The following is a 13,015-nucleotide window of genomic DNA, read 5'->3' on the forward strand; positions in this document are numbered from 1 at the left end:
GCTTCTTGGCTCTGTAGTGCTTCTCTGCTTTGAGAATGAGAAAGGCTCGGCAGAGTGCAACCACAATGGGCACTTGGCTCTGTCATGGGAGAAATAACTGTGTCATTCCCTCCTACAGAGCATCGCAACATGCCCCAGGCAGATGCCATGGTGCTGGTGGCCAGAAATTATGAGCGCTACAAGAATAACTGTCGGGAGAAGGAACGTGAGGAAATTGCCCGACAGGCAGCCAAGATGGCTAATGAAGCCATTCTACAGGAAAGAGATCGTGGAGGCCCTGAGGAGGGAGGTCGTGGGGGGCACCCTCCAGCCATCCAGAGTCTCATCAACCTCCTGGCAGACAACAGATACCTTACTGCAGAGGAGACAGACAAGATCATCAACTACCTGCGTGAGCGGAAGGAGCGGCTCTTGAGGAGCAGCGCCGACTCTCTGCCTGGTGAGCTACGTGGCAGGGCCGAGGTGAAGTTCTCACTCTGCATTTCTCTCATCCCGTGCTCTGGTGGGAGGGTGGCATGCCCAGGGTTCTCTGGGGTGGGTAAGGGAAATGAGCCATCCATTGGCTTCCCCCACAAGCCATGCACGCTGATGACACTGTTAATGATCTCGATTCACTGCTGAGCTTTGCTCCCTGTATTGGGCTAGTAGGGGGTAAACTAATGGTGTTGGCTCCCTGAGAGCCACAAATGGATGCCCCTTGTTTATTTATTTATTCCTTTTTTCAAGCAATTTTCTTGGGCACTAGGTTGCTTTCTGCGAAATAGTCCATATCCTGAGATAGCCCTTTTGGAATTTGATGCTTTTGTCTGTACCGTATGATTGTTGTGATGTATGACTGCTGTTCTTCCTGTGGCTGCTGGGCCTCCTGCCCTTAGGGGGCACTCTCAACCAGATGCCTCCCTCTTCTGTCTTCTAGGCCCGATTACCCGCCAGCCACTCAGGGAGGCCTCGGGTGCCTCGCTGAAGACACAAGCAAGTTCCCAACCGCTTCAGAGTGGCCAAGTGCTCCCCTCCGCTACACCCACTCCAGCCGCAACCCCCACCTCCCAGCAAGAGCTTCAGGCCAAAATCCTCAGCCTCTTCAATAGTGGCACAGTTGCGGCCAACAGCAGCTCTGCATCCCCCTCAGTTGCTGCCGGAAGCTCCCAGAACCAGAATTTTTCCACAGCAACAAACAGCCAGCCTCAGCAAAGACCACAGGCCTCAGGAAATCAGCCTCCAAACATTGTGGGACAGGCAGGGTCTACTCGGAACATGGGCCCCAGGCCTGGGGCTCCTTCCCAAGCACTCTTTGGTCAGCCTTCCAGTCGCCTGGCACCTGCCAGCAGCATAGCTAGCCAGAGGCCTGTATCTTCCACAGGTATTAACTTTGACAATCCAAGTGTACAGAAGGCTCTGGACACCCTGATCCAGAGTGGCCCTGCCCTTTCCCACCTGGTTAGCCAAACTGCAGCACAGGTGGGGCGACCCCAGGCCCCCATGGGCTCTTACCAGAGGCATTACTGAGGCTCTACCAGTCCACTGTCCCTAGTCCCCTTTTCCCCTGGCCCCTCCCACTTCATCCTAAGTAGAGGTGTTTGAGAGTGTTCTTCGCACTCTGGGTCAATATCAGATTCCTAGGTTTCTCACACCGCTCCTTCCTGCGGCTGTTGCTTACCACTTAACAGAACCAGAACTCAGACTGCTTTGGGGCTGGAGCTTTTATTTGGGTTGAAAATAAGTATTCCTGGGGTCTAGGCTCAGCTTCTGTCTAATGGGGTTGCTCTGGCCCTTGCCTGGTAGATTTGGAGGAAAAAAGGAAGAAACCAAATCCCGGCTGCCCCAGTTTGGAGCACTATTTGTGGAGTCAGTGGTCACAGCCTTTGTTTCCACCTCCACACATCAGGCAGGCAATGTCATCAGGTCCCATCAGAGAATGGAACTCCAGCTCAAGGATTCAGATTGGCTACTCTGAACTGGGGAAGCGTGACATGGCAGCCACAGAAGAGAAGACTGTCTGTGGCAGAATGGTCCCTTGGGTGTTGGCTTGGTTTTGTAGTTTTCCATTTTCTCGGAGGGTCTGCAAATGACTAAGCGCCTCACTCAGGACTTTGACACGAATTGTGGCTCTGGGGCCCGCTGCTCGCTCTCCACAGCGTTAGTCAGCACTGAGAGGGCATCTCCAGACTGGCAATGGACACCCATGTTTTCAGTGGTTTATTTTGAGCCCCAGACTTTTGTTTGCATCCAGGCTCTTGTTCTCTTTTCTGATGAGCAGGAGGTAGGGACCATTTGATGTTAGACTGTGGACGCTGGATATATTCTCAGACAGCATTCGTAACTTTGGAGTCAGTGGCACTTGGAGGGCTATGGCTGTCACCCTGAATGGAGCCGAAGGAAAACACCTCTGCCTTTGGGAAAGACTGCTCATAAGAACCCTGTGGATCATATCTGTGGAGAGGAGGGCCTGATCGCCCTCAATCAAGAGTGGGAGCTCCAGTTGAGTCCCTGCCAGGGTTGAGCAAACCGGTTTCAAAACCCAAGGTTCCCCAATGGCAGCAGTTTATGTTCTGATCTGTTTGTGTTATATGGTGGGTTTTTTCCCCCTCTTTGGAACTCTTGTGTTGTTGATAAAATGAAATAATTACTTTTTAATTAAAATAAGAAAGTCAGACCTGTGCTCACCTTTCTTGGGTATATCTGCAGCACTTCTTTGCAGAGCACTCCCCCAAGATGAGGCCTTAGGATCTCTGCACCCAACTTGAGCCTCAGTGTGCTGCACTTCCCACCTGGTGAGAAGGGTTAGTGATGGACAGAGCAAAGGCCTTGCATCAAAACCTGCCATACTCTGCACCTGCTTCTAGTAGAAACAGCTAGACTATCAGCAGGTGTGTCCAGAATGCACTGTGAGGAGCCTTTGTGGATGATGGTTGGAGGCAGAGACATTCCTCTTTTGCCTTCATCTTTGTTACTGCCTATCATGCAGGAGTTTGGCATAATCTCTAGTCAACCTGAAAGCCTTGAAGAGCCCTTATAAGACTTGGCATGATGTCCCAGCTTCTAGAGACTCACTGCCTTCCAGAGGATGCCGTGTGACCTGGTACCTAGGAGGCATGTCCCGGCCCAGGCACAGGGCCCAGCTGGATATGGTGGCCCACACATAAAATCCCCAGCACTTTGGAGGAGGAGGCAAGGGTATTGGAAGTTCAAGGTCATTCTTGGCTGCTAGCAAAGTTCCTAGCCAGCCTGGGTTCCATGAGACCACGTCTCAAAAAACAACATCTGTTGACAGTGGATTTGATTTCATCCTAAAGTGTCCAAACGGTACCCCTTAGGCTATCAAGGGTGTAATAAAATTATTTTTATTGCATTGTGTGCAGACAGGTATCTAAAAAATTAACACAGTAAAAGCCTTAAAGCATTAAATGGGAGCATTCAACAGTAAAGGAAAGAACCGACCCTCTCCTTTGCATATTGGCACAAAAAACACAAGATCAATACCGAGGCAGGATGCGAAATACCAAAACACTAAAATTAAAGGCAGGCCTAATAATAATAGTAATAACGATAAATACTCTTGATTTGGCTTGCAACCTCTCCTATTTACAAGGGTTTTGGACTGCATTGCATTGCCCTGCACATAGGTCGGCTGAAAGAAAAGCGACACTCGTTCTCACTACCAGGCTATTGAAATATTGCACTCAGTGAAAGTCACCCGGATGGACATGGAACATCTAGCTACAGTGATTTAAAGGTGACTTTAACGACACAAGGTTCATAACAAATATTGCACATGGAGCACAGAAAACTTGTGTTTTGATGTGGGATGTTTGTTTTCATCAATGGAAACTTTGCCTTTGCCAACCAGAGAGTCTGGGCCCAGGTAGTGTACAACTTTGGTTCCCTAATTGGTGTTGATACAGCCTCCTCCCCTTCTGCGCAGCCCCTCTCTTGCCCCAAAAGGCAAGACCCATAGCAAGGGAGAGCAGTCTTGAAGGATGACAGATCCTGGGTCTTACACTTCCAACTGAATGGCTACTGGCTGGAAGAATATCCAGTCCCCCATCAAATCTCAGAGGGGTCTTAGGCCGTGCAGCCGAGCAGCAGACCTCCAGCCCCGCCGCTGGCCACACCTGACCTTGTCTGGACGGCACCAGCTGCAGCTCTCTGCTTTGGGCTCAAGGGAAAGGAGGTGGTGAGGTCAGCTAGTGGCCCCGGCCCTGGAGTGGGCAGGATATCTAACTAGGTGCGCAGGTCAGGGCCCTGGGGCTGGAGGCACTGTACCCAGTCCCAGAGGGCGCTTAAAGGAGCATGCAGTGCCTATCCCCTTAGTAACGTGCCCTAGGGGAAGGGAACCGGCCAAATGCCTTTCTAAGGGCTGAGGGCACCTCCCCACAAGTGGGGCTGGTGTTGCGGAAGCGCCAAGGACGAGTTAGGGAAGCCAAAGGCCTTGGGTCCAAGTCAGAAGAGGGCAGAGAAGCGCAAGGAACAACGGAGCCCACGTGACTCCGGCCCTACTCCAGAACTTGGTGTCTAGGAGACTTAGCTAAGGACCTGCTGCTAGGCAGCAAGGCCCAGCTCCAGAGCACTCAAGAGACAGCTGGGTCCCCAGGCAGGACCTGCAGATGGGGACCAAGGAAGGGAACCGCAGAGGCTGCCCAGGCCTCCTGGTGAGTCAGCCTCTAGACTGGAATTGGCCCCACGGCCCTGGCCCTCGCCTGTCCCAAGGCGGAAACTGGGGAGGAGGTGCCCTCCAGCTCCACGAATTCAGTCTTTGGCGAGGAGCCACGGGACATGGGAAGCAGGCGGCAAGCCAACAGAGGAGAGACGCCTTTTCCTCCGCGAAGGCACCGGGCGGGGCTTCCTCGGTGGACGCCGGCCTCGTTTTCTCCCCCTGGAGAGACGACGACTCCCTCTCCTGGCCGCCAGAAAGCTCGCATCCACCGAAGCCGGCCGCCGTCTCACCTGTGTTTGCCAAGAACTGGAGGGAAGAGAGGGAGACGCAGGGCGTGGACAGGGAAGGGAGAGAGCGCAGGCCTTAAAGCACTTGGCTCTCAGCTCCGGCGCGCAGGGAAATCTGGCTCCCGGGGCTTCTCCGTCCCAGGGCGCCCGCAGCGGGAGAGCGCGGCCGTGGCGAGGAGTCCGTTGCGCTTCTAGTTACAGAAATATGGGGACATTAAAAATACACGCGATGTCTCCTGTACACTATGTATAGCGCGGCCGGCCGGCGCCCGGGCTCGGCGACCAGGGTCCCGGGGGAACGCGGCGGGGCGTGGGGAGGGACGGGCCCGGGACCATGGTTCCGCTTCTCTCCACGCTGCCTCGCCACCTTTATTGCAGCGTCTGCTCCGGCGGGGCGAGGCCGGGCTCAGAAAAGGGGCCCATGGGCCGCCCTCAGAGTCAGCCCCGACGGGTGCGGCCTCCGGGCTGCAGGCAGCGGGGAAAGGGGCCAGGACACGGGCACAGGGTCTTATGTAAACGGTGACAGCGGCGGGGTGGCGCGGCGAGGGCTCCGGGGCCGCGGGCCGGGCGCGCTCGGGCCGGCGTGACAGGTCCTGGCCCTCAGGAGTAGATGGTGATGACCTCGCGGCCGCCACCGCGGACCAGCATCACCCGGTCCAGTTGCTCAGTGAGGACCTCTAGAAATTCCATGTCTGAGAGCTGGTCAAGGAGACAGCCTGTGCCTTCCCAGAGCCCGCGTCCCTGTCCAGTGCTGAGCCCGCTCTGTTATTTTCATTCCAGGCTAGAGGACACAACCCCCTTTGCCAACAACCCCCCTCTTCCCCTAAACTTAAGTTCAGGATACAGTTTTCATCACCATTGCGGTTGCGGGGAGGCCCAGGCATGTTGAGCAAGACTAGCTTGGCATCCCGGGATTTATTCACGATGACCTCGTTCAGCCGCACAGCCGTGTGCATGCGCCGCACGTTGGACTGGTTCCTGCAGAAGAAGGAGAGGAAGGCTAGGGCATTAGCCTAGGCCAGGAAGAGCAAAGTCTGGTCACCCTCCCAGAATGAGTCGGGCTACCCAGTCTGGTACATGCCAGTCTGGGACCTCCCCCAACCCCAGATCTCTCCAAGTTGGGCCATTTAGAGGCCCCAGAGGCCAGGGACACCCCTTGAGGGTTCCGTGGAGTAGGGACCCTAGAGACCTAGAAGAGAAGATGGAAAAATAGTGGCGCACTTACAAGTTTTCCCACTCCCTTCAGGAAACATAAAGAGAAGCAAAGAGAGAAAGAAAAAGAGAGGGGTCAGGAAAAGGCGGCTGCCATTGAGCCAACCATCGGCTGCCCTGGGTGAGCATGACCTCACTCTCACAGCCCCCCCCCACCTTCTCCATTTCAACACCTGTACTTAGGAGCTGGTCCTGACCCTTAACATTCTAGCCCAGCTCTGTAAGTCTCCAACTGGGGAAACCAAGGCAAGTTCTGGTTCTGCCCTGGATCATCAGACTGCCCGAAGAGGACCCTCCTGCTCATTGATTCTGCCATGTTCGACAAGTCCTTTAGGCCCCCAACCCCAGCTTCAGCCCCCAGGCCCGTACGGCTTCATGCTGAAGAAGTCCTTGATGCCCTCGGAGGAGACAGGACTGGGGCCTTTATTCTTCTCTGCCACTGATTTGTCCTTGGTCCAGGTGAGATGCACCTTCTCTGGGTCTGTTTCCCCCTCCCCCTCAGGCTCCTCCCCTGGAGACGGCGAGCTGCTGGGGCAGCTGGGAGCACTCTGGTCATGGATCAGCTGCACCTGAAGGAGGGGGATCGTTCAGCCAAAGGCTCTGCTCCCACTTGCCAGAGCCAAACCACCCCAGCCACTCACCTCCTCCTCTGGCTTCTCCTCACTATCGCCAGCTGTCTCGTCGGGAACATTGAGGCGGAGCCGAGTGTTAGCGGGATTCTTCCTCCGAATGGAGCCCCGAGACTCATCTGTGATGCTCTGGATCTAGGGAGTGACAAAGGTTGATGCCAGTTCTGCTGGGGGTCACCACCCACACCCTGCCAAGAGCCATTACTACAATTGATGCTCATCCAGGTTACAAGTATTCCCGAGTGGCACACACTGCAAACGCTACCGCGCCTCAAGACCAAACACCTAGGCATCGCTGACCTGGCCTCTGGTCTCCAGAGCTTAGACCTTCCTGCCACCAACAACCAGCAGGCTAACACCTGGCACAGCAAGGCTTGAGCCTAGCACTCTGGTCCCAAGTCTCTCTGGCTGCCCAGCACACGCCAGCGCATGCCATTTCTTATCACTGTCAGCCTGGGTGACACCCCCATCCTTCAAGGGCCCATCGCTCACTTCCCTAAGCACCTATCAGATTCTCTCACCTGGGAGACCCATAATAACAGCTCTTCCCCCTAGCCTACAGGACCTGCCACTCATTCCCCAAACAAGCTCACGCCCACCTCTAGGCGCTCCTCTGTCCAGAGCCCTGGGCACCATCCCTCACTTCCCCCAGGGACTCCACTCCCTGGGGTGGCTCTTTTATCCGTGCTCGAAAGACCAGTGACTGAAACCTAAGAGAACTTACCCCATGGGTGCTCAGCACAACCACTCCCGAAAGCCCGTCACTCACTCATCCCCTAGGAGGCTTGCCCCTGACTCCTACCCAGCATCCATGTTAAATATCCATCTGTTCCCCACCCTGAGAGTCTGTTACATGAACCTTGTCTCCCACACTGGCAGCCCACACCCCTGAGAACTCGTCATCCACACATATTTAGCATCCATTCTTCTCCCTCGGGCCTAGAAGTCTCCTACAGAGGAGCAAGTCTGTCTCGATGCCAAAGTCCCTGTGAGGGGGCTGGGAAGATGCAGCAAGACACACGTCCGAGTGCAGGGGAGCAGGGTTTCAGGAGGTGGTGACAGATAAGGGTTACTAAAGGTGAAGATGGTGGTGCCGATGGCCGGGCATGTCAGACCAGAACCTGTACAGTCCCACAGTCTGAGAGCCCCACCAGGGGACCCTTACCTCCCGCTCCCGCTCATTCTTGGTTAGGTGCATCTGCTTGAGGATCTGAGAGCGCTGCTCCATTACCAGCGTCTTCTCATAGGTGTATGCCGAGATGTCGCTCTCATGCTGTGAGCAGGAGGGAAGCGGGAGCTTGAACCTGGGGAGCCCTCCCTCCCACCAGTCTGCACCTGCCCATCACATGCCCTGGCACCAAGGCTGGAGGAGGCAGGGGCGGGGGGACTGCGCTCACTGGGCCACGGCCTGGGAAAGCAGGCAGCTAGTTCCCTGTGCACCCAGCGCAGAACCAAAGATGTGAATGGTGAAGCCGTGAGCGAGCGGCTTGATTAGTCACCTGAGTGAATGAAGAAGGGAAGACGTTTGTGAAAAGAGCAAGGGATGAATGGACACATGCCTGTGAACTGGGGGCTAAGTGTATGACTACGTAGGCAGGTTAGTGAGCACGGCAGGAGGCATGGATCCTCTGGGGAGGTGGAGAGAGGAGTGGAGACCCTCCAGGAGCAGGCCCGGCAGCAGCCTGCCTGGGTTTGAACCCTGACTCTGCCGCTCTCTGTGCTGTGCAGTCAATTACTGAACCTTTGTGTGTCTCGGCATTCTAGTTGGGAATGAAAAGGTCTAATGTGTGTATCTCTCTGGAGGCCAGGAGAGTCCCTACAGCAGTCTGTCACAGAATGAGCACTCTCCAACATGGCGGCCACTCTGTGAGAGAAGAGGCTAAGGGGTGGCAACCTGCTTCCTCCACTGATGGGTATCGGATGAGCCCTGATTGGTGCTGGGGCCAAGAGGAAAGAGCCGCAGGCGGGACTTGAAGAACTTGAGACTTTTCTGGGGACTCACCATCTCCACCACCTCCACCTCTGCCGTAATGCGTAAGTGATACAGAAACGTGGTCAGATCTTTCTTCATCTGGATGCTGTTGTCGTCCATCTGGGCCACAGTGAAGATCCGCATCTTACATTTCCTCCACACCTGCAAGGATCAAAGGCAATCCAGCCAGGTCCAGCCAGAAGCTGTGAGAAGACCCATGGCCAAAGACCCCTCCTGCAGGCTCTTGGCACCCTATCCCTATCTACAGATTCCCCTGCTCAGGTCTGGGACGCCTCCACTAAGGGGCCACTCCCTGTATTAAGTGTCCCCTCCTTTGCAGCAGTGTGCTTGTCGGGGTGACACATCAGTTCCTCAACACCCCTGATAAGGGAGATGATCAGAGCCCCCAGGAAGGGCAAGCATGGAGGCTGGCCAGAGCCCGGAGCTTCCCTACGGATATCCTGCAGGCACACACGCCCTCCCCACACGGCAGATGTGTGAGTACACGAACCTTGTGATGGCGCAGCAGGAAGGGCAATAACATGAGCATGCCCCCATCGTGCACGATCCACCACACATCGATGCTGCCCTCGGAGAAGCGCTCAGGGTTCCCAGGAAACATAGACACATTCTTGGTGACCAGCAGGGCCAGGTGGCCAGCTGTGGTTTCCCGGACCAGTTCTTGGAAAGGCCAAAAAAAAAGGACCAGAGGGCAACAGTGACCAATCCTCCTGGTGCCAAGGGAAAGCCACCAAGCCTCCTGGCACCAGCTCCCACCACACTCCTGAGTCTAGTGCTGTGGCCTCCAGCCTCTACCTGGGCCTCATCATCTACTGGCTATTTGGCTGTAAGAAAGTACGCCAGTCTCTCCTGGCCTCAGTTCTTCCATCTGTTAAATGGCAATGATGCCCCCTGTTCTTTTTCCTCTCGTGTGTGCATATATGTGAGGGCTGCATGTTCATGTGAGCACACGTGTGTCGACGTAGATGGAAGCAGACATCAGCCTCAGGCATCCTTCCCTGTTCCTCAAGAGCCCTCACCTTGTTGGGGTTTTCCATTTGTCTTTGCTGCTGTCTGTTTGCTTGTTTGCTGGAGATGGGATTCTGCCTGAGCCGACTGGGCTAGAGCTCCCAGACTGGCAGGCAGCTGAATCCCAGGAAATTCCTGTCTCTGCCTCCCCAACACTGGAGACCTCTGGATTCAGGATCAAACTCTGGTCTGCACGCTTCTGTGATCAGCAATTTACCAGCTGGGCGCGCTCCCCTTCCTGTGCCTCTACTAATTATTAAGAACCCATCGGAAGCCAAGCAGTTGTGGCCCATGTCTTTAATCCCAGCACTCGGGAGGCAGAGGCAGGCAGATCTCTCTGTGAGTTCGAGGCCAGCCTGGTCTACAGAGTAAGTTCCAGAATGACCAGAGATAAACAGAGAAACCCTGTCTTAAAAAAACAAAAGAACAACTAAACCCACCATGGGTGGCCTCTGGCTGTTTTAAACATGACCTCCCAGCTGTGTGACCCAGGCAAATTTCTTACTGTCACTATGTCTCAGTGTCACCCCAACATGCAGACAGTAGTTCCTAATGCTCAGGGTCATGAGAACATTAGAAAAGTCTCAACTTGCCTGGCACACAAATGCATTCTCTAAATGATGGCTGGACACATCTGTCAAAGACCAGGGCCCAGATGCAGATCCCGACCACCATGACTCTAAGGCTGCCGCCCTCACCCCACCCTGTCCTGCGCCGTCTTCCTCCCAGGGCCTGACATAGACACTAACGGGGTACCACCTGCATGTACTGAGCCCACACCCATGCTGTACTCAGGAACCCTCAGAAGCAGAGCAGCCCACAAGCCAACCGCATCAGTACCGATGAAGTTCCTCCATGTCTGGTGGTCCTCCTTCTGCCGCCAGTTGCGAGGCCAGCCTACTAGCACAGTGTTGTGTTGCAGCCCGCCGAGGCCCCCAGACTGGATCAGGTGGGACACTCCATCGCGCAGGTTAGAGGAGATCACCACCTGGCAGAAGCCCTTCACCTTCTCAGCCTCCATCAGACGCCTGATAGACTGTGGGGAAGGCGTGTGTAGATGAGGGCCAGCCTCAGACAGCCTGGGCTGAGGCTGAGGCTCACAGCCTCCCTCTGGTCCTTTCAACCATCCTCCCTCTCTCTGCGTCCATCCCATTTTCCTGAACCTCAGCTGTGATCTTACCTGACTCCAGGGCCCACACCAGCGCCTCATCACCTATGGCTCCTGTCCCTGCTCGTCACCAGTGACCCACCCCACCTCCGCACACCCTGCTGTTGCTCTGAGTTGTCCTTTGCTCAACATGCTCTCCACTGCCATCCCATGTGCTCCTCCCTTGACCCCAGTGCCATCCTCCCAGAGACCACCCTCCACCTAGACCACAGTTCAGCCAGGCTGCTCTACACAGCCACACAATGTAATGATTTATTTTAACAAAAACGATGGGCATCTTCTGTGCACATTTAATCTGCACTGGGGGAAGGGTTCTCACAGTTCCCATTTTATCAATGAGGAAATCGAGGCTCAGAAATTAAGACTCGCGTAAGGACAGTCTGCTAATGTAAGTGACGATTCAGGAGCCAGGAGGCTCATTTCAGCCGCTCTGCCCTCAACCACTGACCTGATGTCTAACTAATTCCATCTCTGCCACCTCCCGGCTGTGGCTTCATGCAAGTCACCTAACCTCTACTCTTATCGTCCGGGGGAGGGGGGGCAGTTCCACTTAGGAATCAGGAGGCTTACACAGCTTGATTCATGAAAGGGCTCAGGACACTGCCCTGTATCATAGCCCTAATGTGTCATACTGCCCTGTCCTTATTAACCCAGAAGAGCACTCAACAGTGCCAAATGGGGCTGGAGCCTTCCTATGTGTGGCCTGTGGCTAGCACTTGGTCCCGCTCTCCCTGTGCCTAGCCTAATGTCTGGTACCCAGCATGCTCTCTGTATGCCTAGCCTAATGCCTGGTACCCAGCATGCTCTCTGCCAGTTCAACGTAGCGTTTTGCTGACCAGCTGGGGCCTCCAGCTCTGAGTCTTGATAGATTGGTGTGAGCGGCTCAGTGAGGCGGAAACAGCAACTGTCACAGGCCATTAGGGGTGCCCCTCCCCATCTCACCTTTTCTCTCTCTACTCCCAGCTGCAGCCCTGGGGGAAGACAGGCCTGAGTCGCAGGTAGAACCCACTTCCTCCTCTACCCTCTGGGTTCCAGGCACTTCTCATAGAGTTCATGCCCACCCGGCTGCCCCATTCACAGTGGCTCTGCATGCTCCTTTGTGGATGTGACAAAAGCAGGTGACCCAGAGCCAGGGGCGTGTGCGAATCCTGGCTAGACTTCCAGCCAGCCTTGTGATTTCAGAAACCTGCCAGCCCATGCTGGGCCCCGGCTTCCTCCTAGATGATCTTTGAATTTGTTTTTGTTTTGTTTTGCTTGGATTTTAAAACACCTTGAAAGATTTAAAAGATTTCCCCTTCCAGAAGGAAGGAAGTAGTTTCTGCCTCAGGGTAACCTGAACTCTAAGCCTCAGTGTCCTTATCCATAAAATGGGCCCTTCTGGCTCTGTCAGCCTTTGGTTCTGTAGGTTGAATGTAGAGGTCAGAGGTCAATATCAACTATCTCCTTAAGCCACTCTCCATCTTACTTTTTTTGAGGTGCTAATTAAACATGGAGCTCACTGATTGGCTAGCCTTGCTGTCCAGTGAGCTCCAGGGATCCTCTTGTCTCAACCCCTACCCTCAGCGCTAGAGCTACAGACTCGCATCCCAGTGCCTGCTTTTACAAAGGTTCTCTTGCTTTTCACAGCAAGTGCTTCATCCTCTGAGCCACCTCCCCAGCCCCTGTGGGTAGAATTGACAGGCACTTGCTCACCCTCTGACCCTCAGACTCCCCTTCTAAGGAGAAGACACGCCTGAGCACCCTGACATCCCAGAGCTGTACCGAAAGTCAAGTATAGTAAGGTGAAGACTGCCTTTCCACCTTTCGACACTTTCGACCCCAACTGCCCACCCTGCCCGGCCTCTGCTCACCTCCTCTGCCCGCTGAGCCTGAGGGTGGTTGTCCAGAAAGGTGCCCTCCAGGACAGAGCCCACAATGGTCAGGCCCTTCCCTGCCTTGAGCTGAGAGGTCAAGGAGAGCAGCTGGGGGTGCACCACGTTCTGATCCTGGTCCACACGCACCAGCACCAGCAGCTGGGGCCTGAAGAGGATGCAGGTTCACGTGACCCACCTCCCACCCCCCACC

At 55.0% G+C, this 13,015-nt stretch overlaps 2 protein-coding genes across 5 annotated transcripts in view; one reads left to right on the plus strand and one right to left on the minus strand.

The window, feature by feature from the left end:
• The window catches only part of Ncoa5 (nuclear receptor coactivator 5), a 34,386-nt gene extending 31,148 nt beyond the window's left edge, over positions 1-3,238 (plus strand). The window contains exons 7-8 of one of the 2 annotated variants that reach the window (XM_026787045.1): positions 119-462; positions 917-1,035. In XM_026787045.1, the coding sequence (XP_026642846.1) occupies positions 119-462; positions 917-964 (392 nt within the window). In that variant the 3' untranslated portion in view covers positions 965-1,035. Of the gene's footprint in view, positions 1-118; positions 463-916 lie in introns of both variants that reach the window. The other variant, XM_005372475.3, reaches the window with a different exon arrangement.
• Positions 3,239-3,320: 82 nt separating this feature from the next.
• Positions 3,321-13,015, minus strand: part of Slc12a5 (solute carrier family 12 member 5) — a 40,057-nt gene continuing 30,362 nt past the window's right edge. For 2 of the 3 annotated variants that reach the window (XM_005362890.3, XM_005362891.3), the window contains exons 17-26: positions 12,802-12,970; positions 10,624-10,819; positions 9,266-9,435; positions 8,785-8,916; positions 7,948-8,055; positions 6,795-6,917; positions 6,523-6,722; positions 6,167-6,181; positions 5,786-5,919; positions 3,321-5,633 (exon numbers count right to left, since the gene is read on the minus strand). In XM_005362890.3, the coding sequence (XP_005362947.2) occupies positions 5,542-5,633; positions 5,786-5,919; positions 6,167-6,181; positions 6,523-6,722; positions 6,795-6,917; positions 7,948-8,055; positions 8,785-8,916; positions 9,266-9,435; positions 10,624-10,819; positions 12,802-12,970 (1,339 nt within the window). In that variant the 3' untranslated portion in view covers positions 3,321-5,541. The remainder of the gene's footprint in view (positions 5,634-5,785; positions 5,920-6,166; positions 6,182-6,522; positions 6,723-6,794; positions 6,918-7,947; positions 8,056-8,784; positions 8,917-9,265; positions 9,436-10,623; positions 10,820-12,801; positions 12,971-13,015) is intronic. The other variant, XM_026787044.1, reaches the window with a different exon arrangement.

This window comes from Microtus ochrogaster, linkage group LG8 (assembly GCF_000317375.1).
Source record: "Microtus ochrogaster isolate Prairie Vole_2 linkage group LG8, MicOch1.0, whole genome shotgun sequence".
Classification (NCBI taxonomy): domain Eukaryota; kingdom Metazoa; phylum Chordata; class Mammalia; order Rodentia; family Cricetidae; genus Microtus; species Microtus ochrogaster.